Source organism: Aethalodelphis obliquidens, unplaced genomic scaffold (genome assembly GCF_003676395.1).
Source record: "Aethalodelphis obliquidens isolate GAN/ISIS:26980383/991018 unplaced genomic scaffold, ASM367639v1 scaffold28, whole genome shotgun sequence".
Lineage (NCBI taxonomy): Eukaryota > Metazoa > Chordata > Mammalia > Artiodactyla > Delphinidae > Aethalodelphis > Aethalodelphis obliquidens.
The window spans coordinates 21,041,917-21,069,334 of NW_020837972.1; the positions used below are offsets into that span (position 1 = coordinate 21,041,917).

Genomic DNA, 27,418 nt, shown 5'->3' on the forward strand with positions numbered 1-27,418 from the left:
CTGCGCAGGGCCAAATTGGGAAGGTTATTTTATGAGTCAAAATATAACCCAGACAAGCTACCAAAAAGTATTTGTTAAAAAAAAAAAAAAAGCAAAAAGACAAATAAAAAGACAAGTAATCATCTGTTTATATTTCTAATAAAGGAGCAAAATATATTAAAACTAGGGCCTGCTAAGAGACATTTTCCGTTTTAATTCAGTATTCCTTTCCTATTCCGAGGACAGCCTTGGACTGTCACCCTGGGCTTGGGGAGGAGACGTTTCTGAATATTGGTTGCCTCTTGGGATAGACCTGAGGAGTTTTACATCTCTACTTAATAATCTTTCCTTTTTCCACATTCTCTTTTTTCCCCTCCTTTTTTCTTTTTGTGTCTTAGACTTCCACTTGATTTATATTTAATGTCTATTCCTGAGAATCCAATGGTATATTTTCCTAAATTAAACAAATTATATTCCTAAACATCAGATGAATGCTTAGAAACGATGTCAGTTAATCCACTCTTTAAGTATTACGTTTGATGCTTTTCTGTATCCCTCCAGCCTTGTTGATATTTGCTGGGTTTTCTACAATCAGGGGGAGTTCTCAGAGCCTTTGGGGGGATGGGGGAAGATGCCTTCACCCATCCCCACTACGCCCACCACAGGGCCAAAGCCAGTGGGTAGGACACTGGCAGAGGCTGGACCCGTGGGACACAGCCAATAGCACAGAGCCCAGCCAGGTTCCCCTGACCCCTCCAGGACTCCATCACTGGTGTCGTGCGGATGCTTCTCCCAGGGGAAGAGGAGGTCCGATCCACAGGAGAGAAACCAGACCCAAGAGTAACGAGCACGAGCCGCACAGGGTAGATCTATCCCGAGACATGCTGCTATTACCAAATGAACAAGGATAAAAAAAACTGAGGGTTTTTCCGTTGTTTTTCTTACTTCGTTAGGCGGGGTATACCAGCATAAACGGAAAGCACGAAAATCTACGTTAGATTGTCAACCAGCTGTGCTTTTTGGTACCAGCCTAGTCGTGTAGCAGCCCATTGCAAAATGCACTCATCCAAAGTGAAGTGTACGAGGCAGAGGAGACCACGAGGTAGGGGCACAAACCCCAATACTCCGTTCTGTCCGCAGCTGCTGGGGACGAAGCCGCCCGGCTGTCACGTGATGCTCTCCGTGGGGCGGCGCCCGCAGATACCGGGAGGAATGCTTCCTGTGTTTATTTTTTTAATTACTAAAATCGATAGCTAAGAAAGGGTCCTCGAAGCCTCAATAACCTTAGCTGGACCTTTTAAAAAGATATTTCTAGCACATATTAGAGACGGGAAAAGGAGCTATTTATTTATACCTGTGATGCCAATTGTCATTAAAACATTTTCCATGGCTTGACAAGTCAGTATCTTGTGGGCTGTCTCTTATTTCACTGAACTCCTATTATTTCTTCTCCCCGCCAAATGTACGACTTGTTAAAGAAATAAACCGTCTGCTGGTCTAGAAGGAAAACTATACACTGTCGGCTTGTTTGCCTCTTGGTTTCTGGGCTGATCCACAGTCATTCCTAACAAGGGAAACTTCCGGTCACCCATCCACTGTCATCTCCATCAGCAGTTCTCAGATGTGAGCATGCTCGGGGTCACCAGGAGAAAATGAGCGTCCTGACGTGTTCCAGGGTGATGCAGATGCTGTTTCCCCCCCTCCCCCCAGTGAACGTCCAATTCACATCGAAGGAGGAGGAGAGCCTGGACATTGAATGGAAAACTGTGTTGATCTCTCGTCTGGGGTAAAGGTGTACTTTTATTCTGATTATTTTTGCATTTGTTGTTGTTTGAAGTTCCAGTGGGATTGTGGTTCCTTTGGCTGGTTGAGGGAAGAGAATTTTGGGGTTGAAGACAAGAGAGTGATGTTTTTAAATAAGTTTTATTTTTTTAATTTAAAAAATTATATAATTTTTTAACAACTTCATTGAAATATAATTGCTTTACATTGTTGTGTTAGTTGATGCTGTATAACAAAGTGAATCAGCTATACATATACATATATCCCCGTATCTCCTCCCTCTTGCGTCTCCCTCCCACCCTCCCTATCCCACCCCTCTAGGTGGTCACGAAGCACCCAAGCTGCTCTCCCTGTGCTATGTGGCTGCTTCCCACTAGCTATCTGTTTTACATTTGGTAGTGAATATATGTCCATGCCACTCTCTCACTTCGTCCCAGCTTACCCTTCCCCCTCCCCGTGTCCTCAAGTCCGTTCTCTACATTTGAGTCTTTATTCCTGTCCTGCCCCTGGGTTCTTCAGAACTTTTTTTTTTTAGATTCCATATATATGTGTTAGCATACGGTATTTGTTTTTCTCTTTCTTACTTCACTCTGTATGACAGACTCTAGGTCCATCCACCTCACTACAAATAACTCAGTTTTGTTCCTTTTTATGGCTAATATTCCATTGTATACATGTGCCACATCTTCTTTATCCATTCATCTGTCAATGGACACTTAGGTTGCTTCCATGTCCTGGCTATTGTAAATAGAGCTGCAGTGAACATTGTGGTACATGACTCTTTTTGAATTATGGTTTTCTCAGGGTATATGCCCAGTAGTGGGACTGCTGGGTTGTATGGTAGTTCTATTTTTAGTTTTTTGAGAAACCTGCCTACTAATAACAGCCTTATTGAGACATAGTTCACGTAACATAAAATGGACCCATTTAGAGTGTACAATTCAATGGTTGACAGTGGTGCATCACATCAATTTTAGAAAATTTTCATCATCCCAAGAAGAAACTCCATACTCATCAGATTTGCTCCCCATTTCCCCACCCCCTCACCAGATTCCCAGCCCCAGGCAACCACTGATCTACTCTCTGTCTGCATGGATTTGCCTGGGGGTGGTGTGGGGCTAGTATCTGTATCATTATGGGAGAGTCTGTGAGAAGCCGATGGGGTTCATATATTGTCACTGTTTTTTTGGGTTTTGGTTCTGGCCGCGACGCATGACCTTGTGGGATCCCAGTTCCCCAACCAGGGATTGAATCCGGACCCTCAGCAGTGAAAGCACGGAGTCCTAACTACTGGACCGCCAGGCAAGTCCCTGTGAGTGTTTCTTGTTTGTTTTTGTTTTCGTTTTGCGGTGCGCGGGCCTCTCACTGTTGTGGCCTCTTGCGGAGCGCAGGCTCAGCGGCACGCGGAATCCTCCCGGACCGGGGCACGAACCCGCGTCCCCTGCATCGGCAGGCGGACGCTCAACCACTGCGCCACCAGGGAAGCCCCCTGTGATTGTTTCTTAATCGAGGCACCAGGGGAGCTCTGTTCTCCCACAGCATGGCTGCACGTGTGTCGTAAAACAGCCTGCAGTACCTTCTTTTCTGTAGAAACCACATCCACGCCTAAAGCAAGCTCCCTGCCTAGCCAGCTCAGGTATTGCTTTAAAAGAATCAGGCTTCAGATCAAGAGAAAGAGGACTGTGGTTGAATCTAATGCTGGTTGCTTCACTTCTGCCCCAAGTTCAACTCTAAAAAACGCCAGCTGGCGTTGGGCAGATACCTCCGCGGTCCACTGGGGTCAACCGAGCTACCCTGGTTCTGAGAGCCTGAGACAATGAGGCTGTTTGACAACCGCCTCCCTCAGGGAGCACATGCCATGGTGTCGGCAGAGCTAAGAGGCCGTGTTGGGGGGACCAGTGGGTCCCATTTCCCCTGGGACTGTCCTGCTTTTAAAACTGGAATCCTCTCAGGAGAAACAGGCTGCTTGGCCACCTGGTAGACATAAGTGACTCCAACTATCATTAAAAACTTTCCGTTGGTCACGTCAGGCGATCAGGGCCTCATGGTGTCAAAATGTCTCTTTTATTGTAAATGTAAGACTCAAATACGACCTCGCCTAGGGAGGGACACAGCTCCAGTATTGCCAGACCCTGAAAAAAATCGGGAGGTTCCTCAAGGACGTCTGCTCTCCTTCCTGTGTCAGCGCTGCCCTTCCCGTCAAGCCCACCTACCCTTGGGATGTGAACGTGGGACCCCACGGAATGAGTCTGTAGGTGTCTGACCTCTGACTCCCTAGGATGGGTGTCAGCTCCATGCTGCAAATAAGGTCCCAAGGGAGCTGAGTGTGCACCGTTTTAAATAAGGTGCTGCCTTTTTACGGTGATGTGAGCCTCTCAGACTGCCAGGTGGACAAAACAATCTTTCCAGATAGACAGTCTGCAGTTCTTCCTTCCTGCTAAAATGATCAAGTAGAACAAGGGTAGCTTGGCTGTTGGATGCTGGTCCCCTGATTCATGTCACATGCACTTATTGAGCACCTGCTGTGTGCCTGGTTTGGGGAACACACAAAGAATGGAGTAATTAACAAGTCCTCAAGGTGCGGCCAGTCAGAGGGTGGAAACAGAGAAGGGGGCAGTTAGTTAAGCACAGGACGGCAGGGGGATCGGGGGGGAGGGCAGTGCCTTCACCCCCCGTTGCCCTATGTTCCCACCAGCTCGTCCACGCTCACCTGTAGACTCCAGCCAGACCGATGGCCTCTCAGAACACAAGGCTCTGAAGAAACAAACTGTCCTTTCTCGTAAGTGAGTAGATCTTGACTAATATTACAGTTGACCCTGCACAACGCGGGGGTTAGGGCCCCGACCCTCCCTGCACTGGAAAGTCCAAGTAGACCTTCCAGTCCACCCTTCTTATCCGTGATTCCCAATCAGTGGATTCAACCAACCCTGGATCTTGCAAGACTGTAGTATTTACCTTGAAAAAAATCCACGTATAAGTGGACCCTTGCAGTTCAAACACATGTTGTTGAAGGGTCAACTGTAATATTTATTAGCATTAATCTTTATTGTGATCAACAATAGTGTATTAACATTATTTGAATAATATTAACAATAACTACGAGAATAGTAATAATGAGACTCCATTTAACAAGTCTGGGTCAGACTGAGTATTAAACATCCTTAGTGTGTGTTGTTATTCACTCACAACAACCGTCTGAGGCATGTGTGTTTCCCCCCATATCAGAGGTGAGGAAACAGGCTCAGAGCATCCTTCTCAAGGTCAAGACTAGGAACTAGCTGAGCCACACTCAAAGCCGTGACCGTATCTCCAAAAACTGTGGTCTTGATTATTACACTAATACAAGCTTCACATATATTTTCTTGTGTTAAAAATGTAATCAAACTGACCGAAAAAAAGCAATTCAGGCTCATGACACAAAATCTAGAAAAGTAGAAGAAATAAAGAAAAAAAATGCCTCTGGTTCCTCCTCCCAGAACTAAAAATTAATAACTCATCTTACACACGCTTCAGTTTTTTTTCAAATGGTGGACATAATTTTGCACGGTCCTATTCATATTTTGAAAGTATACTGTTATAAACGTGACTTTTACATTATTTTTCCACTTTTAAAAGTAGCCCAAGAGCATTGTAAACAGTTTATAAAAATGACCGAATTCACCCCCGTTGGAGCTTTGGTGACGTCCTTCTAGGTTTTTGCCCTCCGATGTCTTTTTTTCTTCCGTGGTTGAGATCAAAGTGCAAAAATTGCTTTTTAAGTATAATTAACAGGGAAAGTTACGCAGCCTTCAATCGGAGGTGATAGGGCTCCCATGTGCATGGGACAGACGGTGGGCTGCATGAGGGGACCCCTCGGGGCAGGGGGAAACTGGGCACTAAAATCCAGCCCAATCTTTGCTTGTCAATATACCTGCACCTGGAGGAGAAGCTTACGGCTCTCCTTTGAACAAGAATACCATCTGCTTGCCAAGCGGGCAGCCTGGGCTGCACTTTCCAAGTGGAGGCTACAGTTTACATCTTGCCCTTAACGGCAAATGGAGCCCTGGAAGATGAGGTGAAAGGAATCAAGGTGATGGCCAGCCTGCTTCAATGAGTAGCCTGCCTTCTATGACGGTGATGAAGGAGTCGCTCATCCAGACGAACTGTTCCATGGCTAATAATGACACAAGCGGCCTAAAGGCCACAGAACAGCTGTTTCAAGGCACTGGAGAGCACCTGCAGTTGAGACAGGCTGGGACCTGGGAGCCGGGGCCTTTTGCTGCAGGACTTGCACCTGGACACACGTCTCCTCCAGTAACAGATACAAAGAAACTATAAGGGACTAAAGATAACCGTGCATGAGCAGTTGGGGCAAATTATGGACAACAAGATACAAAAAGACCCCCCCAAAAAAATCCAACTGCCACTTCTGAAGAGCCAGGAGCAAAAGCGGCGGGGTTGGGAGCCAACGCAGGGCCGCGCATGCCCCCTGCACTCAACACCACCAAAGCGGGGACAGACCACCTGAGCCACGCCTCCAGCCCGACCCCTGGACACACCCCTCCCCTCACCCCATATAATGAGCCAGCTGCCCCCCACCCTCGGGGAGTGAGCGAGCAAGGGAAGCTGTTACTTGTTCCCGCTCCCCCTGCTGCAGCAGGGGCCCCAGTAAAGCCTGGCCTGAATTTCTTGTCTGGCCTCTGATCAATTTCTATTGATTAAGGAGGCCAAGAACCCTGGTCGGTACCACGGTGATGGAGACCGGAGGGCAAAGATCCCGGGAGCGGGGACGGGCACAGAGGTGAGCCCCACATTGGCCACCAAGCTCTCTCCTTGGGGTGTTGTCCACGCACACTGTATTGCTCAGAGGCTGAACCAAACGTGACAGCCCAGAGCTTGTAATAGGCTGACCGGGCTGGATGGACAAATACTCTGTCCAGGACACCGGAGGCAACAGGGAACTGAGGGTCTGAAATTCCTGAAATAAGAGATTTGCAGGGAAGTGAGTCCAGTAAACAATTTCCTCTTCAGGAAATTTCCAGGTTCTCAACTGGACGGGAAGCTAAGAAAGCGAGACAGGGAGGTGTTAAAGGCTAAGCTGTTACGTGGGTGACCTCCTAGGACTCCTTCTGGTTCAGGGCCACCCTGGGAGGATGTAAATTCCCAGGCACTCCCTGGCGTCTATGCAAGTCAGCAAAGTGGGATTTGGTAAGAAAAAGCCTCAGGTGCTGGATCTCGGAAAGGAAAGCAGGTGAGATCAGGCACACGCGGGATGGTGCCCAGAGACAGGGATCCAGGCACTCTCCATTGCAAGTATTAATCAAATCTTCACACAGGCCTTTGCACAAGTTTCAACTATGGCAGAAGAGTGGTAGCTGGGGCAGGGACAGCTCTGATGCGACACTCAAGGTGGCCAGGGAGGTCAGAGCAGGCCACTGTGAGGACATGTGGCCTGAAGCATGGGATTCCCTAGAGGCATTAGGATGTGATCTAGATAAAACACCGACAGAGGGAAGCACAGGTGCAAAGACCCTGCACAGGGAGGTGAGCGCACGGCAAGGAACAGCCACTGAAAAAACACGTGGCTGGAGAGATTGCTTTCCCAGCAGCACGGAAACGGGTTCATGCATATAAAAATTCACTCTCTCGGGCTTCCCTGGTGGCGCAGTGGTTGAGAGTCCACCTGTCGATGCAGGGGACACGGGTTCGTGCCCCGGTCCGGGAAGATCCCACATGCCGCGGAGCGGCTGGGCCCGTGAGCCATGGCCGCTGAGCCTGCGCGTCCGGAGCCTGTGCTCCGCAACGGGAGAGGCCACAACAGTGAGAGGCCCGCGTACCGCAAAAAAAAAAAAAAAAAAAAATTCACTCTCTCTTCCCTCACAACTGTGGAGGACACAGCTCTACTGGGGACAGAGGCCAGAGGCCCAGATAATATATTGGCTTTTAAAATGCACGTTTTCCAAGTTCTTTATTCAAACCTTTGGCCAAATAATAATGTTTTGGATTGCTCTCTGCATCTCAAAATTTCCACCCGGAAGAAGCTAAAATTGGGTGGTTTTCCTAAGTAAGTTCTTCTAAACACCAAACAAATAAACAGAAAGAAACCCCAAGGGCTGTGACAGCTCCTGCCGTAGGAGTTCTCTGAGGTGGAGATGCTCACTTCAACGTTTGGATCTGCAAATGAACTTACTTACAAAACACACAGACTTACAAACACAGAAGACAAACATATGGTTATCAAAGGGGAAAGGGGGGGAGGGATAAATTAGTATGGGTTTAACAGATACACACTACTGTATATAAAATAGATAACCGGGGCTTCCCTGGTGATGCAGCAGATAAGACTCTGTGCTCCTATGCAGGGAGCCCAGGTTTGATCCCTTTGTCAGGGAACTAGATCCCACATGCATGCCACAACTAAGAGTTTGCATGCCACATCTAAGGAGCCCGGGTGCCACAACTGGCAAGCCGCAAGTAAGGAACCTGCCTGCCTCAACTGAGACCCAACACAACCAAATAAATAAATTAATTAATATTTTTTAAAAATAGATAACCAACAAGAATTTACCGTGTAGCACAGGGAACTACATTCAGTATCTTGTAATAACCTATAGTGGAAAATAATCTGAAAAAGAATATATGTGTGTGTATATATATATCTGAATCACTTTGCTGTACACCTGAAACTAACACAATATTGTAAATCAACAATAGCTCAATAACTGAATAAATAAATTTGGATCAAGACTTTACAGAGTAGAACTAGGAGAAGAGGAAAGTCAGGTCATCCTGTTACCATTCTCTTTGAGACAGAACATTAGGTAATGTTTCAAAGAATGAAGCAAATTATGGCTTTGTTTTTCAATTTATATTCTACCGACCAAAATGTTCTGTCCAAAAAGCCCTTTTTTTCCTCTGTCAAAGAGGGCATTTGGGTGGAAAGAAATTACCAGACTGTGAAATTTCATTGATTTAAAAACTTGAGGTTAACTTCGGGGTCCAGATTTACATTTTCTCTCATTTATGTTGTCCTCTAAGTGAAGGGTGGGTTTGGAAGAGCCAGGCCGTGTTGAACGGTGAGATCTCAGGATGCTGTGACTTTCAGAGCTGCCTTCAGCCGTGGAAAGAGAGAGTCATTACATGAAATGACTGGATATAGTCAGGAAAACCGGGGCACAGACAGGATGAAATTCATTCATCTGTCCGTTCAATAAATACTGAGAACTTTCTATGAATAAGACACTCGTCTATGTAGTTGGAACAGTAGACAAGTAGACGAGAGGAATATACTTGGAAAGTATATTCTTAGAGGGAAAATAGATAAACGTGAGCTAAATCAATGAGATGCTATCAGACTGTGAAAACACGGTGCTATGAAGGAAATAAACAGAGCCGTGAGGAGTCATTGGACGCCATGCGTGGAAGGGCACTACTTTCCACAGGGTAGGTGTGAGACAACATTTAAGCAGAGAATTTAGGAATAAACCCAGCTATCCCTGGGTAACAGGGTTCCAGACAAAGAGAACGGTAGGTGCAAAAGCCTGAAGCAAGAATAAGCGGATGGCTGTATTAGAGAACTAGAAAAATGCCAGCATGGCTGCAAGGCAGAGGTTGCAGGATGAAGTGGTGGAGGATGATGCCAGCCCAGAATGGCATAGGAAGGGGAGCGGGCAACGTGGAGGCCTCTGGAGGCTTCTGAACAGGAGAGTGAACGTCCCTGAATCGTGCTGAAGAGATTGGTAGCATCATTGTGAGAGGAGAGCTTTGGGGAGAGCATCCCATCCGGATGGGGCTCATTCCACCCTGTGCTGCCTTCCTTCTTTTTCTCCTCTCACTTCCCCAGGTCCATTTCGGTGCCTCCTTGGAAGGAGCTATTGCAAAATTAATCACTCGCTCCCACATCCTTGTCCCAGATTTTGCATCCGGAGGAACTCAATCTGAGATGTAAGACCAGCAGGATTTGCTAATAGGTCACATCTAGGGTTGAGGAAAAGGAACGATTCTGGGATTTGTACTTGTGCAATTGGCAGATAGTCTATCCATTTACTAAGATGATGATTGAAAAATTAAAAAAAAAAAACTCCAACAAATGACATCTGTAGAAATTCCGTGGAGGTTTGAAGCCCAATCGTAGCAGAATGCTGGTTCTGTGTGGGATCAGGATCGCAGTATCAGGGCTGTGAAGCCAGCGTAAAGCAGCCGTCAGCCCTCTTCAACGTGTCGGTGTTTCTGCTGTGTGTTTTGCCTGTTTTTCTGGTTTTTTTTTTTTTTTTTTTTTTTTGCTACGCGGGCCTCTCACTGTTGCGGCCTCTCCCGTTGCGGAGCACAGGCTCCGGACGCGCAGGCTCAGCGGCCATGGCTCACGGGCCCAGCCGCTCCGCGGCATGCGGGATCTTCCCGGACCGGGGCACGAACCCGTGTCCCCTGCATCGGAGGCGGACTCTCAACCACTGCGCCACCAGGGAAGCCCTTGTCTGGTGTTTGAATAAGTAGTATTCTTCTCTCTCCACCTCCCCTTGGATCTTTTTACCCGGTATAAATGAAGCGCCTTATCCCAGTGGAGTCCACAATCAGTTTCACACCCAGGAAAACAAACACAAATTGCTGCAGACCCTGCAGTTACATAAAAATTTTAGGACTAGGATGACTGGGATGCAAAGCAGTGTTTCAACACCTACGAGGCATTTTCCAATAAAGGAAGATCAATTACATGAAAAAGAAAATTGTAAGGGGGCTTCCCTGGTGGCGCAGTGGTTAAGAATCCGCCTGCCAACGCAGGGGACACGGGTTCGAGCCCTGGTCCGGGAAGATCCCACATGCCGTGGAGCAACTAAGCCCGTGCACCACAGCTACTGAGGCTGTGCCCTAGAGCCCGTGAGACACAACTACTGAAGCCCGTGCGCCACTACTATTGAAGCCCACACACTCTAGGGCCTGTGCTCTGCAACCAGAGAAGCCACCGCAATGATAAGCCTGCACACCGCAACAAAGAGTAGCCCCTGCTCACCGCAACTAGAGAAAGCCCACGTGCAGCAACGAAGACCGAACGCAGCCAAAAAAAAGAAAACAAGTTAAAAAAAAAAGTTGTAATCACCCAGAGTCAAAGTTCAGAAGTAGCAAATGAGATGATGTTCCTCGTTTCTACCCTAAATCACTCTTCCCTGTTTGTATCAAGGACACTCGTGGCCTCGGATGGACATGGAAAGTTCTAGAATCTTCTGCTTCTTAATAACTGATTTAAATAATAAATAAACGACTTTATATAGTAAAAGCAAATGGGCTTCCAATTTAAACAACCTCAAGATACAAAAATTTATTTCTGGTGGAATGGCTTTTAGGCCACAAACTCAGGTCTGTAAAGTAATATCATTTTCTCGTTTATTTTCTGTAACTGAAATTAATTTTTCTCATGAAGTCTTTTACCTTTAGGGACAAGAGTTTAATTTCAAGCAATTCGGATTCTCCTCCTTGCTCCCCAAGGATGCATCTAAGTTCCAATAGGCTGAAGTAGTGCCATGAAATTATCCTGGGAGTGGGGCATGGGGACCATATCTAGTAGGGCCCCCTGTCCATGCAGCGGTCATTCCAACACAACCTTCCTCTAGGTCCAGCTCACGTTCAACTTACTCCCAAACTGCTCTAGAATTCCCCAGGATCATTCTAGGGCCCCTACTCCTTACCAGGTCTGAGGAAAACCTAGTGGGGCTATGAAGACTACTCCCCACTTCCACGCCACTCGTGCATGCATCAAAATCCTTTGCAACAAACCACTTTGGGGGGTAAGGGAAGTCTTTGAGGTAGGTGTTTAGGTATGTCTGCCTTAACAGAAATTAAATGATGGTAGAAAAGCTAAGATGCGTGTCTCACAGACTTGAGTTGAAATATTGAAATCTGTATTTGCTACATTTAATTTTTTAACATGGCATTAATCAGTCTCCTTCCTCAAAGCTTTGCTCTACAAAAGGACCCACCAGAAGAGTCTTCAAAGAGGAAACATACATGCCATGTTTCGATTTTGCCCTACACACAATATTCAGGAACGCTGCAGTATACAGAGCAAAGTACACAGAGTTACAGCAGGCAGGTGGAAGCACAAGGTGGATTCTAGATAGTCAATGCACGTTGGCATGTTTACCCTTAGCTCAACGCTTAACATATAGGATGCCTCAGGAGACCTGAATGAATGGGCAAAAGGTGAAATGAGAGCCAGTCTAGGTAAGCCGTTGGCCCCCGATTAATGTTTTTGTCGAACATTTGTGGGAGTCTGATACAATACGTCCCTTCTTCTCGCACATGGTGGTCAAGGCAAAGAGTCAGGAATCAGACAGACCTGGTGCAAATCTGATTCTGCCACTTGCACGGGTTAGAATGTACAACTCAATCCTGAAAGAAATCATTGTTTTGCACAAACTTATAAATGCCACCATTATGTTTGATTTGTAATTTCAGTTGGGTATGGCCCAAATTAACCTTCCTTGTTATTTTTAAGGAAGACATACTGATGTCTCAGGTATAATGACGATGGTGATGATGATGATGATAACAATAATAATAATAACAACTTCTGGGAGTCTGAATAATGGCTCCCCAAAGATGCTGACATCCGAATTCTTAGAAGCTGTGAAAACTTTAACTTATTTGACAAAAGGGACTTTGCAAATGTGATTAAGGATCTGGAGATGGAATTGAAACAGGAGGGAAGGGGGCGGGGCACAACCTTTAAAAGAATGATACAGCCATAGGACATAACATAGACTGGTTAGAACCAGCTAGGTCCAAGATGGGAGAAGATTCGACTTCCGGTGGACCTGGAGCCTCATTATACGCTCATCGTAATGCATCAGCATCTATATGACACACCCACCAGAGCCATGACAGCTCTGAGGCCGACCATAAAAGGCCAGAAAGTGGGCGGTGGCTACATTCTTGGGAATCCCCACCCGTTCCCCGAAATACTTGGAATAATCCTCCACTCATTGGCCTATGAAACTACCCAGCCCATAAAAACTAACCACTCCGTATTGTGCAACCTCTCGCCTTCTGAGATGGCCCACACTCTGTGTTTCTCCCAAGGCCATTCTTGCCTTTTGAGACGGACTGCGTTCTGTCTATGGAATGTGTACCTCTCTAAATAAATCCACTTCTTACCTATCACTTTGTCTCTCACTGAATTCTTTCTGCCATAAGACTTAAATAACCTGAGCCTCATTAAATCCTGAGACCAGGTGTGTGATCTCAATTAAAAGACCGTGGGTTCGAGTCCCAGTCTGAGTTTGCACAGTTTTAGAAAGTACTACCCAGGATTATCCAAGTGGGTTCAATGTCATTGCAAGGGTCCTTCTAAGGGAAAGAGGGAGACGGGAGGGATACAGAGAAAAGGATGTGACAGGGAAGCAGAGGTCAGAGCAATGCAAACAAAAGGTCATGAGCTAAGGAATGCAAGGCTTCCTCTAGAAGGCAAAAGAAGCAAGAAAACGATTCTCCCCTGCAGTTTCCAGAAGGAACACAGCCCTGCCTACACCTTGACGTGAGGACTTCTGAGCTCCCGAAATATAAAAAACAGAACCAAAACATTTGCGTTGTTTTAAGCCACAAAGTGTGTCACTTGTTACAGCAGCGAGAGGAAACTCATACGTGGCCTCGTAGGGTTGTTATGAAGATTCGATGCTAATAGAACAAAGAACATTGAAAACTGCGTATGTATTGGGTCTGTTCCAAGTGCTTTAAACATATTAACTCATTTATTCCCTAGAACAAACCTATGGGGTAAGAGCATTACTAGTGCCACCCTTTTGCATATGAGAAAAGTGAATCACCAAGAGGCCCAGCTGCTTCGCGAGAGTCATCTGTCTGTTTAGGGGGTAAAGTCAGCACCGGAACTGGGCATCCTGGAGCCAGTGCCAAGCCCCTAACCACTGCACCGCACTGCCCCTCACGTAGAACAGCATGCAAGCCAGCTACTTAGCACCGCGTGCCTGATGAGTGTTAAATAAATGTGAGCTGTTCGTGAGTTTGATCTGATGTCTCTGAAACACTCTGTAAAAACCAGGTGTGCCACTCGAGCTCCCTGGCAGTGCACCTGGCAACAGCCCCAGCTGTTAGGATCATTGAGCCCACTGTTTGGGAAAGATCTTAAGCTCCATTTCAATTCTGAAATAAAAGGTCAGAACAAAAGAGTCAGCCACAGAGAGGCTACCGGTGTGAATCTCCATGTAATTGCAAACCTGCCCTGTGGGCCTCCCCCCATCTTCCCTCCCTCCCCTAATCTGACACCCTGCGTCATGTTCTTGAATCTGTTTTCTCTCTTTGGTTAATTAAAGACAAGCAGATTGTAGGAAGAGTCCTGCTTCTTCTTGAGCGACCAATGAGATGACCACTCCTCTTAGCCAACAAACAACACTCCTGCCCCCCAGGGCTGCTGAGGACCCCAGGCTGCTCTGGCCAGGTGGGCAGGTACTGGGCCACCAGATGGTGAGGGAGTGAGAAAAGGACTGGAGAAGCTGAGGGCTCTGTTTTCTAGACTGCTCCCTCTGTCTGTGTGTCTGAGACAATTCTGTGTGTCCAGAGTTTGGGCAGACCACATATATGCTACATTGCCAATCATGCCTGCCCTGACACATACATGATAATAACACAGATCCACCTGTTCTTGCTTCCTGCTCCAACATGCTAAGGACGGACTGTTGGGAAAGTACAGATGCTGGATTGGAGAAGTTATGACTGTCCCAATGGCATGGAGAGGACGTGGAATTCTAACCATAGATCAAGGAGAGGGTTGTGGCGGGGGGACCCGGTACAGCTCAAAAGTCTGACGCCCCTGGATTTAAAACCTGGATCAGTCATTTCCTAATTCAGGGGGACCCTTGGCAAGGGAGACAGAGATTCTGTCCTTATTCCCTCTTGGGTATCCTGTGCTTTGCACATAGCAGTTTCTCAGTAAATATGTTGCCTGTATGAATAGATAAGAGACATTTCATGGTGCTCTTAGACCAGCACTGTCTATTAAAAACAAAATGTAAGCCATATATGTAAGTTAAAATTTTCTGGAAGCCACATTTTAAAAAGTAAAAAAAAAAAATTAATTAATTTAAATATTTTATTTAAGCCAATTTACCTAAATTATTATCCTTTTGACATGTAATCAAATAAAAATTTGTCAATGGATATTTTGTATTTTTGGAGCAAATCTCCCAAATCCAGGCAATCCTGTGTAAATACAGGAAATCCCTAGTAAAATCCTGAGAGCACATCTCCGTTTGGACTCACCACATGCAACGTGCTCAGTAGTATTTGAAGGGGTTCGGAGTATGCCACGCCAATCATTTTGAGGTGAAGATAATTAAAAAGAAGCAAAACTCTCTGCCCTCTCCCTCTCCACCAGGAAGGGCGGGAAGATTCTGAATCACTGGACACAACTCTAGATAGAATCTTATCAGCCCAGAGACAGCACCAGGTAAATCTACATAACAAACCTTACTAACTAGCCCTTTTCTCCCATGAATTTCCTCAATATATTCACCTTCAAACAACGTGCCACCTTTGGAAGCTCAAAGTCCCTATCCTTTGTCTTGTCACTTCTATACAAAATGACTGTGCTTTTATCAAGATGCTTTAGTAGCCCAAGTTCTAAGCACCCTTTTGAATTACTCGTCACTGAGTTCCTCCCTGCGTATGTGCAACGCGCACGTGAATAAACTTCTGTTTGTTTTTCTCTTATTAGTCTAGTTCGCAAGGCTCCCGCCAAAGAACCGAGGCATCTGCAGTCACAGCCCGTTTGCTCCTGACCCCAATCTATGCACACAGGTCTGAATTTTTAAGCGTGCCCACATAATGAGGGCTTTTTGTCCGATTCAACCTGTGCCTGCATTTCTAAAGAGCTGAATTTATGACTTCCAAAGGGGAGCCTCTGTAGCTTGGTGACTTCTCCTCATTTGGAGCAATTTAATGAAAAATGTAGAAATTCCCAATGCAACCGCGAGAATAGATCAGAGAAGATAAAGGAGAACGGTAGCCCAAAGGTCTCTCTTCTCATTAGCCAAGCATATTCTGCAGGTTTAGAGAAGGCATTCTCTCCTATTTGGTCTCGACTAGTTTATCTCCCTTCCCAGTTGAATAAAGTAACTCGTCTTACTTACTTATTATTACTTTTCATTGAGCGGAAGAGAGAAGGGGGAATGCCAGGCCATTCAGACTTGGGGAGCAGAGAAAGAAGGATGGTATTTAACGAGAACTCAGGGATGCCCAAGAACTTCTCTCCCAGCCAACTCTTCCCTGCTTCCTTGCTGTTTTCATTTGTTGACCAGTTACTAACTGGCAAAAGAAGACACATAAAAAATCAATAAACATCTCAGAAATGGTCAAATGATTGCAAACGAAAGCAGTCTATCATCTGTCCTCTTCCAAATTGGCAATGATTGGTGTTGCAATTGTTTTACTGAAGTCACTCCAAAGAGAGGGGGTTGTGGAGAGAGAGGAATGTCACCAAACAGGATGGTGGGTGTTTAAATGTTACAAAATATCTGGAGAGCAACTGGCCAATTTTTTAAATGTGGATAAGCTGTTCCCAAACATGGATCGACTGCCAAAGAGAAGCAGACATACGAAGAAAAGCAAAGGCTCGGGCTTCCCTGGTGGCGCAGTGGTTGAGAGTCCGCCTGCCAATGCAGGGGACACAGGTTCGAGCCCCGGTCCGGGAAGATCCCACATGCCACGGAGCAACTAAGCCTGTGCGCCGCAACTACTGAGCCTGCGCTCTAGAGCCCATGAGCCATAACTACTGAGTCCACGTGCCACAACTACTGAAGCCCACACGCCCAGAGCCCATGCTCTGCAACAAGAGAAGCCACTGCAATGAGAAGCCCGCATCTGCTCACGGCAACTAGAGAAAGCCCGCACGCAGCAACTAAGACCAAAGCAGCCAAAAATAAATAAATAAAATAAATAAATTTATAAAAAAAAAAAAGAAAGAAGGGCTTCCCTGGTGGCGCAGTGGTTGAGAGTCTGCCTGCCGACGCAGGGGACACGGGTCCGTGCCCCGGTCCGGGAGGATCCCACATGCCGCGGAGCGGCTGGGCCCGTGAGCCATGGCCGCTGAGCCTGCGCGTCCGGAGCCTGTGCTCTGCAACGGGAGGGGCCGCAACAGTGAGAGGCCCGCTTACCACAAAAAAAAAAAGCAAAGACTAATAAAAGTAAGCAGATGAATTGACCAGGTAGGAAACCAAGATAATTCAGAGAACAGAAGAGAGCTTAAAAAAATCCTAATTATCATCTTCAAATCAACTACCCAGAAAACAAGAATGTGATAAAGAAGCAATCAGGGAACCACAACCAGAAAAGTGCTCTTGGAAATTTAAAAGAAGATTTACTGAAACTAAACTGAAAATTAAGTTGGATGGCTGGAAGAAGAACTGGAGGAATTTTCCCAGAATATACAGCAAGGCAGCAGCTATGAAGAGCTCAAGAGACACTAGACCTAGTGGAAGGGAGAAAAATATCAAAGAAATAATAAAAAATTCCAGAGCAATAGAAAGACATGAATCTTAGAATAAGAGAATTTGTCTCATGGAAACACAAGACGTTTTTAAAACACCCACATCTAACACATCCTCATGAGATTTAAGAACTTTCAAGATAAAGAGAATATACTAAGAGCTCCAAGAGAGAAAGAATTCACTCATAAAGGAATTCAGAATCAAGCTTGCATCAAACTTATCATGAATGGTGCTCAATGCTACAAAAATGTGGAATAATTCTTTCAAAGTCTAAGTAAATATATATAAAATAGATAACCAACAAGGACCTACTGTATAGCACAGGGAACTATACTCAATATCTTGTAATAACCTATAATGGAAAAGAATCTGAAAAAGAGTAAATATATATGTATGTATAACTGAGTCACTTTGCTGTACACTTGACACTAACACAGAGAATTCCCTGGTGGTCCAGTGTTTAGGACTCGGCACTGTCACTGCCAGGGGCCTGAGTCTCATCCCTGGTTGGGAAACTAACATCCCACAAGCCATGCCACATGGCCAAAAACAAAAAGAAACTAACGCAACATTGTAAATCAATTATATTTCAATAAAACTTTTTTTTTTAAGTCCAAGTAAAAATCTCTTTGAACCTAGGTATTTCAGCCTTGCCAAACTATCATGTAAGAGTGAGGACAGAGTAAGTTCATTTTCAGATATGAAAAGACTCCCAAACCGAGCACATTATTGAAGATGTAAGTTGTGGACGAAAATGAGGGTGAAAAGCCCAAAGATGTGGGACCCAAGAAATGGGAGAACCAATCAGGGCGTCCACTGGAAAGAAAACTGCAGAATCTCTGCAGTAGCGGGAGGGAGCATTCATTCCAATTAGCAAGAGGTCAGTGCCTCACTGGGGAATTTCTTCAAGAAGAAAAATGGAAGGATTTATTTCAGGAGATGGAATGAGGGGAAAACTGGAAGATCTTAGCAACAGGATGTACATGTACAGCTTTTTACATGTCAATCATAGCTCAATAAAGTAGTGTTTAAAAAAAAAAAAAGGAGGACTTCCCTGGTGGCTCAGTGGTTAAGAATCCTCCTGCCAATGCAGGGGACACGGGTTCAAGCCCTGGTCCGGGAAGATCCCACATGCCGCGGAGCAGCTAAGCCCGTGCGCCACAACTACTGAGCCTGTGCTCTAGAGCCTGCATGCCACAACTACTGAGCCCACGTGCCACAACTACTGAGGCCACGTGCCACAACTACTGAAGCCCGCGCACCTAGAGCCCATGGTCTGCAACAAGAGAAGACACCGCAATGAGAAGCCCACGCACTGCAACGAAGAGTAGCCCCGCTCGCTGCAGGTAGAGAAAGCCCGTGTGCAGCAGTGAAGACCCAACGCAGCGAAAAAAAAGAAAACAAAAAAAGGAAAACAGGTATTCACACAAAAACTTGTATATGAATGTTCACATCATCCCTATTTACAATAGCTAAAAGATGAAAGCAACCCAAATGTCCATCAACAGATCAATAGATGAACAAAATGTGCACACGATGGAATATTAAACAACCATGAAAAGAAATCCGATTCTGATACATGCTACGACAAGGATGAACCTTGAAACTATGATGTCGATTGAAAGAAGGCAGACTCAAAAGGACTTACATTGTATGATTCCATTTATAGGAAGTCAAGAATAAGTAAAACCATAGAGACAGAAATTAAGTGGTTGTTGCTTGGGGCTGAGGAGAATGGGGACAAGAGAGCCAAAGGGTATGGGGTTTCTTTGGGGGGGGTGACGAAAATGTTCTAAAATTGATTGTGGTGACGGTTGCCCAACTCTGTGGATACAGTGAAAACCACTGAATTGTACACTTTAAAAAAAGAAGAAAAGCTGACTGACTCAGGGCACGTACTAGCTGAGTGGCTGTTAGCAAATTCCTCAATGACTTTTATCCTCAGTTTGCTCAGCTGTAAAATGGGAGGATGCCTGACTTCAATGTCACTGAGAAGATTTTTCTCATCTTGCGCAGGCAAAACACTGAGCCCAGCACCCAGTTCTTCTAAGTGACTCAGTGGAGAGCGATGTTGAAACGGAGCAGGACCCTATGATCCGTGCCCCTACCCCCATGTCCTCGGCCTGCCTTTTGTCTGTGGAAAAACTTTAGCCAAAGAATAAGTTTAATCAGAGAAGTGAGAAAATGCAGAAACAAAGGAAAACAGTCCAACAAGACTAAATTATAATAGTTTAGTCACTAAGCATAGTCAAGGACCTTTAGTTCCTCCTCAAGGGCTATAGATAATATTCTGAGCCATGTCCTGGGAGCTGTTTTGCAGATACTGAAACCCCCATCAGGTGGAAGATGTTAACTACGTGATGACCAGACTGTAGCCATGACATAAGCTGCCACAATTCTGAGAACTGGCCTCAAAGAAATGGAGACAAACCGACCCTGGACCTGATGATTAACTGTACCTAAAACAATCAAGATGACACTGGTCAGACCACTGACCAGTTTCAAGATGCCTGTCGGAGCTACCTGTGCTGGTTCTGCATGGAGCCCCCTCCCTCCGTCTATAAAAGCGCTTGCCCACCTATTGGGCTGGGGTGGGTCTGCCTTTGGACAGGCATCCGCCCTTCTCCCTGCCCCCATCCAAAATAAAGCAAACTTTCCCTTCCACCAACCTGGCCTCTTTATTGGTTTTTGAGCAGCGAGTAGGACCCCACTTTCGGTTACAATGTTATTAGTAAAATTCCTAATTTCAACAACTACGAATCACTTGTTTGTTCTTTTTTCTTTATTGTGTTGAGACTAGATCAGAAGATGCGAAGGTGGGTCCCGGGAATATAGCCATGTGTAAGGGCTGGGAATTTTCTTTGAGGATCCGTGTTCAGCAAATTCTACCATTTCGTCTTTGTTCCTGGGAAGAAAGATTGAAGGAGAGGTACCTCCCGCGGGACTTGTCAGACACCGGTGCCCGGCTGGCTCAGGTTGACAAGTGGGGCGCGTGTCTGCTGTACTAGTTTCCACTTTGCTGGGAGCCTGCAAAGGGGAATGCACTGTTTGCTAATGTTTCAGTTTTCGCAAATGATCAAACTCGGCTCTCCCTCAAGAGCAGAAAAATCAACCTCAGTTCAGTGCACCCTTGGCCCAAATTGTCAACTCAGGATCTTTTGATCCATCGGAAAGAGCTTTTCCATCAGAAACGACGGTTTTCTGCTTCTCCCTCGGGAAGAGACCTATACCCTCTTGGGGAAACCGCTGATTTTTCCATCAATAGCGCAGGCTGATGTTTTCCCCCTTTCTTTAGCTCTGCAAACGATTAATCCGGCAAGAGATGTGGCGGTCTTCTATGAGCGATTGGACCGATAGCCCATGAATTCTGGCAAAATGCCACTGCCTCCCAGCCATGCTCATCACTGAATGAGTGTGACAGGCAGATACGATCATGTTCTAGGTCAAGGAGGATCTGAGAAGGCCATTTAAATGACCCAGCTGTGAGAAGAGGTCTCCAAAACCAGGGGACCAGACCATTAGCGTTAGCAGTGAGCAAACAGAAAGCCCAGCAGTACCCTCACACCTAGGCAAGGTAGGCCCCACACTGCACAGGTCCCCTGTCTGGCTCTCCTCTGCCTGTGTATTATTACAGACCTGGATCCCTCCCAGGGAAGGAGGCTATTATGGGATGAATTGTATCCTCCCCCAGATTCATATGTTGAAGCCCTAACCCCCAATCTCTCAGAATGTGTTTGTATTCAAAGATAGGACCTTTAAAGAGAAGACTGAGTTAAATGAGGCTCTTAGGTTGGGCCCTACTCCAACGTGACTGGTGTCCTTATAAGGAGAGACAATTTGGTCAAAGAGACACCAGGGGTGGGCACACACAGAGGGACGACGAAATGAAGACCGGGCAAGAAGGAGGCTGTCTGCAAAGCAAGGAGAGAGGCCTCAGAGGAAACCAAACCTGTCAAGACCTTGGTCTTGGACTTGCAGCCTCCAGAACTGTGAAGAGATTAACTTTTTTTTTTTTTTGGCCGCACAACGTGGCATGTGGTATCTTAGTTCTCCAACCAGGGATTGAACCCGTGCCCCCTGCAGTGGAAGCGTGGAAAAATCAACCTCAGTTCAGTGCACCCTTGGCCCAAACTATCAACTCCAGATATTCTGGTCAATCAAAAAGAGCTTTTCTATCAGAAACGACGGTTTTCTGCTTCTCCCTTGTGAAGAGAACTATACCCTCTCTGGGAAACTGCTGCTTTTCCCATCAAAGCAGCGTCCTAACTACTGGACCACCAGGGAATTCCCAAGAAATTAATTTTTGTGGTTTAACCCAGCCAGCCTTTGGTATTTTGTTATGGCAGCCTGAGGAAATTAATGCCAATGGGACATGCCCACTGGGAGTTTTGGGCTCCCCTCTGGACCATATTCCAGGTATATGGACCACGATCCCTTGCACAATGGCCCCAGGCCCACTTCCAGGCCAGCCAGGGCCTCTACTTGAGGCCAACCTCTGAAGGGAAGACCAGAAAGCCTGTGTGTCCAGCCCTGAGCCTGGGGGCCGCTGTCTGCAGAGGGTCTAAGGAAAGGTTGCTTCTGCAGGACAGGTGGCCGTGTGTGTATGGGTAAGTCTCTGTAAGTTTGGGAGAGGGATGTGGGAAGGAAGAGGTGAGGGAGGACCGTGGGCCAGGTGTCGGGGGCTGAATTTCCCTGTTCAGACATTTTCTGCACGTGACTGCGAAGAATCTAAGGCTGTTCAGTCAAGCCTGGCTCTCTGGGCTGTTTTGAAGCGTCAGAGCTGGGGGACGGCACACATTTCATTTAATAATTAGCCCGATCGGTAACTCTGAAACATTTATACATGGTATGTGGACCACCGTGAACGTTGCTTTGGGGCCCTACAAATGTTGGGGTCAGGCCAATAGCATCCAACCAACACGGGAGTTGAGTTGGGGACCCCCCGGCCTTGGGCAGCCACATTCTCAACCTTCTGATACTTAGGGAGGGTGAGTGGCGTGTGGATTCTCTCAAGCCGCCTTTTCCGTCCTCTTAAACAGAGAGTCGGCCCAACATACCCATCTCTGGGGAGTTACAAGTGATATGTGCTGAAGTCATTTTTGAAAATACGAACCAGGGATGCTCATTCAGGAGCAGGGCACAAAGGCAGGATGTCAGTCAAGGAGGTGGGTCTCGTTGGAAAGAGCTGGCCTCTCCTGTGTGATTGTCTGAAGTCTGCGTTCTTAGCCAAGCGGGGTTGCCATGGAAACCCTTTTTCAGGCCCCGTGGGCTGTATTCAGGTCCTTGTCACCCATGATGTCCAAATGTTTATTTGACGAAAAATTTTAATGTGTTCTAAGTATTCGGAGGCTGCTCCCTGCATAATTGCTGTCCATGTAAAAGGGCACAGTGTTCCCTGTGTTTCCAGTTCAAAGTGTAACTGTGCCTTTTTTCAGGAACAAGTTCAGCCACATGTTCAGAGACGTGGCCCCAAAACAGACGGTCAGAGTTCTTTTTCCTCTGCTTCTGGGTATTGTCCAGTTGGCCTCTGGAGTAAGGCCCTGGCTTCCGTGGGCTTTATTCAAGGTTTCCTTCTGGGAGAAGGGAGGACAGATTATAAAATGAGGGGGGTTTTCCCAGCAGAAATATTTCCTGCACATATGTCAGGGATCATACCTGGAATCTGTTCAGTCCCCAGTGCCGGCTTCAGGATGGTTTCTGTAAGCATCATAGAAACCGAGAGAGGAAATAATGACTCTCCCTTGGAAGCACAAACTTGAGTGTAAATATTAAACTTTTGGTGAACTGGCAAAAATAAAATGAATTCCCAGATCGTACAGAGCCTTCAGTCCATACCCCTGTGTGTGGGAAACCAGCTCTCAGAGGAGATCTATGAGCTTGAAAAATGAAGCCAAATGTGGCTTTGGACCCGGGACAGCTTTGCCCAAGGTCAAGTCCAGGTATGTCTTCATTTGGATGGTGTTTAATGACACCAGTGCCTGATTCATTCATTATAATCTGAAAGAAACTTGACGATGCTACTAGCAGAGAGCTGGAAAATTGAGTGGAAGAGAACACACCTAAGAACAACAGAATTTCAAAATTTGAGGGTCAAACAAGATAAAAAAAAAAAAAAGGAGACAAGGAGGGGAACAAAGAATGGGAAGTATGGCCTGATTTCTGTGGCAGGAAAGACTCTTTTGGTTTCGAGCAATAGGAAATCCAACACAAAATGGTTTAAGAGAGAAAAGGAGAGGTATGGCTAGATAAAATTAAAAGTCAGGTATAGCTGAATCCAGGTACTCCAATTGTCGTCACTCTCTCGGGCTCTCAGTTCTGCCTTTCTCTGTGGTAACTCCATGCCCAGGCAGGCAGAATGATGGCCACCAGGAGAGCCAGACTTGATGTTTCAACCTCTCAGTACCTCCAGTGAAAAGAACCATTCTTTCTGCTAACCATTCAGACAGAATACTCGGAACTGAATCCCTTTAGACCATTGTATTATGTATGTATTTATCAAGCCACCAATGTGTCCAAGACTGTTCAATGCTCTAGTTGCCTGGGTCAAATGCCTACCTCCAGAGCCAAGGAACACTCATAGACTAAATGTGGACTCAGTCCCCCGCACCCCCAGATTATATGGTTTTGTTAACAGAAGAAGAAGTAATAGATGCAGGGCTGGGAAAAGACAAGATGAAGACGGCCCAGCTTCGGCAAACAACTTAGCGCTCAGAGCATCAGTGCCCTACAGGGGCCACGACCTTGCTGACCTGTGAACCCAGCACTGGTCATAAATGACTCCTTATGTGTTTGCTTCCTCTGCTCGACCAGCACCTGGAGAACAGACACAATTTTGAACAACTGCATCTCATTCACTGCTGGCCCTGTACACTCCACACACAGGCATTAAGAAAATGCTTGTGTGTCTGGAGAGAGGATTCAGAAGTTGCTGAACAGGAGTGAACATGTATTTTGTCATTTCTTCTTGCCTTAGCTAACATGTGTGTGGTTTCGATATCTTGTCTTTAAGAAAGTGGCAAATCCCTCTTGTCACTCTCCTTCTCTTCATCCCCACCACTCTGCTAGCCAAGATGCTAGAAAAAGATAACAAGATCTTGGATATGACATAGATACACGGGTCTGGGGTGGATGGCTCTGAGATGTTGTTGGATCCGTCAAGTGGAAGTTCTGCACATCCTTGCTGGGGCAGCGCCGGAAAAGCTGATGGAGTTGCGTTCAGCCTTCACTGGAGCAGATAACAACCTCTCCAAACAGAGAGTAGATCAATAGCAGCTCAAGGCTGGGTTTTCCTGGTTCGGAGGCAGAAAGTGTGAATCATGTTCTCCTCTCTGATTCCCTTTTATGTCTCTGCAGACATCGGTGCAGAAGAACCAGCAAAGGAAATGGTGCATTTGGAGAGCAGTCCACCTGCCCCGTGGAGATGAGTATGTGTAAGGAGATAATGTCACTTACTGAACCAGCAGGACCCTGACACACATTTTATACCGTTTTTCTGCAGGAATCAAGATGGCATAAAATCAGGCTAACTTCTCAGGGTTTTCCTTTGCTAAATTTACACACACACACACACACACACACACACACACACACACACACACCAGCTTCCCAGCTAGCACAGCCTCTACAGTGCCACACAGTAACAAATAAGCAAAAGAAGAGACAGCAGTCCAGCAGCCAAAAGTAATACTTTAAGAGTAGCTTTCGTTGGGGACTTCCCTGGTCGTCCAGTGGTTAAGACTGTGCTTCCACTGCAGGGGTTTGATCCCTGATTGGGGAACTAAGATCCCATATTCGGGATCTTCGTCCTGCAAAAAAATAAATAAATAAAGAGTAGCTTTCATTAAGATCAAGTTTCTTGGTCACAAGTATCAGAAGCTGGCTGTAGCTACTGAGCTCAGAAAAGTGTCCTGCAAGGCTGTTGGGGAGCTCACAGAACCCTGGGCAGGACAAGAGAAGCAGCACGGAAGCTGCAACTCCAAGCACCACGTCCAACATCACACGGTAGACCCAGCCAGACGCAGAAACTGACACTGCTATTGCTGGCCCGCCAAGCCCCAGAGAAGACCCTCAGCTGGTGCAGACCTCCCCCACCCCTCAGGGATTCCACCTCTGCCCCAGGAACATGTCCCTACATCACTGAGAAAGGACTAGAGCTACTCACACCGCCAACAGCTAAACCTCGCTTCAGGCAAAAGGACCAACAAAAATGGCAGCGCTAGGCTGAGCTACGTTCACGATGCCCACATTGGAACTCAAGTTGCATCTGGGTGAATCTCATTGACTCAGCTCAAGTGCATGTCCACATGGGGAGAGGCAGCGCCTGGAGCCCTGGAGCATCTCTGTGTGTCCTTGCTGCAAGGATTACCATTCCCTGATTCGGCGCACTCTCAGTAGCTAGTCACGTAGGCAACTGAGAGGGTCAGGGTGCCCGTGGAGGGACCAATGGGCAGCTGCTCAAGCCCCGTGTGTGCTACCGAAGGCACCCTTGGCACCCGGCTGCCGTGTAGCCCACGGTGTGTGCAGCTTCCTGCTTTGTGGGATTTGGGCGGTAAACCCGGCACTCCGAGGCAGACATTAATGTTGCTCCCCATGCTGTGGCTGGTCAATTCCTTCCTGTCACCCATGACTCCAGAACCATTAAGTCCTTTTTCTTCCAGTTTTTTTTTTTTTTTATGGCTGTGTTGGGTCTTCATTTCTGTGTGAGAGCTTTCTCTAGTTGCGGCAAGCGGGGGCCACTCTTCATCGCAGTGCGCGGGCCTCTCACTTTCGCGGCCTCTCTTGTTGCGGAGCACAGGCTCCAGACGCGCAGGCTCAGTAATTGTGGCTCGTGGGCCCAGTTGCTCCGCGGCATGTGGGATCTTCCCAGACCAGGGCTCGAACCCACGTCCCCTGCATTGGCAGGCAGATTCTCAACCACCAGGGAAGCCCTCTTCCAGTTTTATTGAGATATAATGGACATACAGCCCCGTGTAAGTTTAAGGTGTACAGCAAAATGTCGTTACATACATCATGAAATGATTATCTCAAGTTCAGTGAACATCCATCATCTCATATCGATACAAAATTACAGAAAGAGAAGGAAATGTTTCCTTAGATGAGAACTCTTAGGGTTTGCACTCTTAGCAGCTTTCATATGTAACATACAGCCGTGTTCATTATAATTGTCATGTTGCCTCTTACATCCCTAGCCCTTATTTCCAATTCCCCCTCCCCCCAACCCCTGCCTCTGGTGATCTGATCTTTTTTTTTTTTTTTAGCAGATATTCATTTTTAATTATTATTTATTTATTTATTTATTTTTGCTGTGTTCGGTCCTCGTTTCTGTGCGAGGGCTTTCTCCAGTTGCGGCAAGCGGGGGCCACTCTTCATCGCGGCGCGTGGGCCTCTCACTATCGCGGCCTCTCTTGTTGCGGGGCACAGGCTCCAGACGTGCAGGCTCAGTAGTGTGGCTCACGGGCCTAGTTGCTCCGCGGCATGTGGGATCTTCCCAGACCAGGGCTCGAACCCGTGTCCCCTGCATTGGCAGGCAGACTCTCAACCGCTGCGCCACCAGGGAAGCCCCAAGCTGATCTCTTTTTCTGTGAGTTTCTTTGTTTTTGACCATTAAGCCTTGTTGTCTACTTTTGGTGACCTCAGAGTTGTGGGAAACCGACCTGCTTTCCTGCCTCATCATCAGCTTCAGGGTCTTGGTTCTGCTTATTCTCTGTGAGGTTGGGGTTCTTCCCTGACAGTCAGCACCCTGCAACAAGACGGGAGGTGGAGGGCCCAGAGGCTCAGACTCTGACTTCTCAAATGGGAAAATGAGACTCAAATATGAGAATTTCTCTGTGAGAGGCAGATTAAAGACATCCCCACCCTAAACCCTGGAACCTGAGAATATGTTACCTTCATGGCAAAAGGAGCTTTGCAGATGTGATTCAGTGGAGGACCCTGAGATGGGATGAGTATCCTGGATTATCCAGGTGGACCCAGTGTAATCACAGGGGTCCTTAACAGTCGAAGAGGGAGACAGATGTCACTCAGAGGAAGATGTGACAGCTGTCACAAGGCACAGAGAGATACAACATTGCTGGCTTAGAAGGCGGAGGAGGGGCCGGAAACCAAGGAATGCCTCAGCCTCCCAAAGCTGGAAGAGAAGAAAACAGACCCTGCCCAGAGCTTCCAGAAGGAACCAGCCCGGCTGACAC

The 27,418-nt window shown here is 46.7% G+C and overlaps 1 protein-coding gene across 4 annotated transcripts in view; it reads right to left on the reverse strand.

Annotated features, from left to right (window-relative positions):
• The window catches only part of SLC15A4 (solute carrier family 15 member 4), a 106,106-nt gene that overhangs the window by 12,445 nt on the left and 66,243 nt on the right, over window positions 1-27,418 (reverse strand). The window contains exon 8 of one of the 4 annotated variants that reach the window (XM_027125126.1): window positions 21-1,842. The exons of 2 other annotated variants lie outside the window; for them this stretch is intronic. In XM_027125126.1, the coding sequence (XP_026980927.1) occupies window positions 1,619-1,842 (224 nt within the window). In that variant the 3' untranslated portion in view covers window positions 21-1,618. Of the gene's footprint in view, window positions 1-20; window positions 1,843-19,651; window positions 20,259-27,418 lie in introns of those variants that run through there. One more of the 4 variants, XM_027125134.1, reaches the window with a different exon arrangement.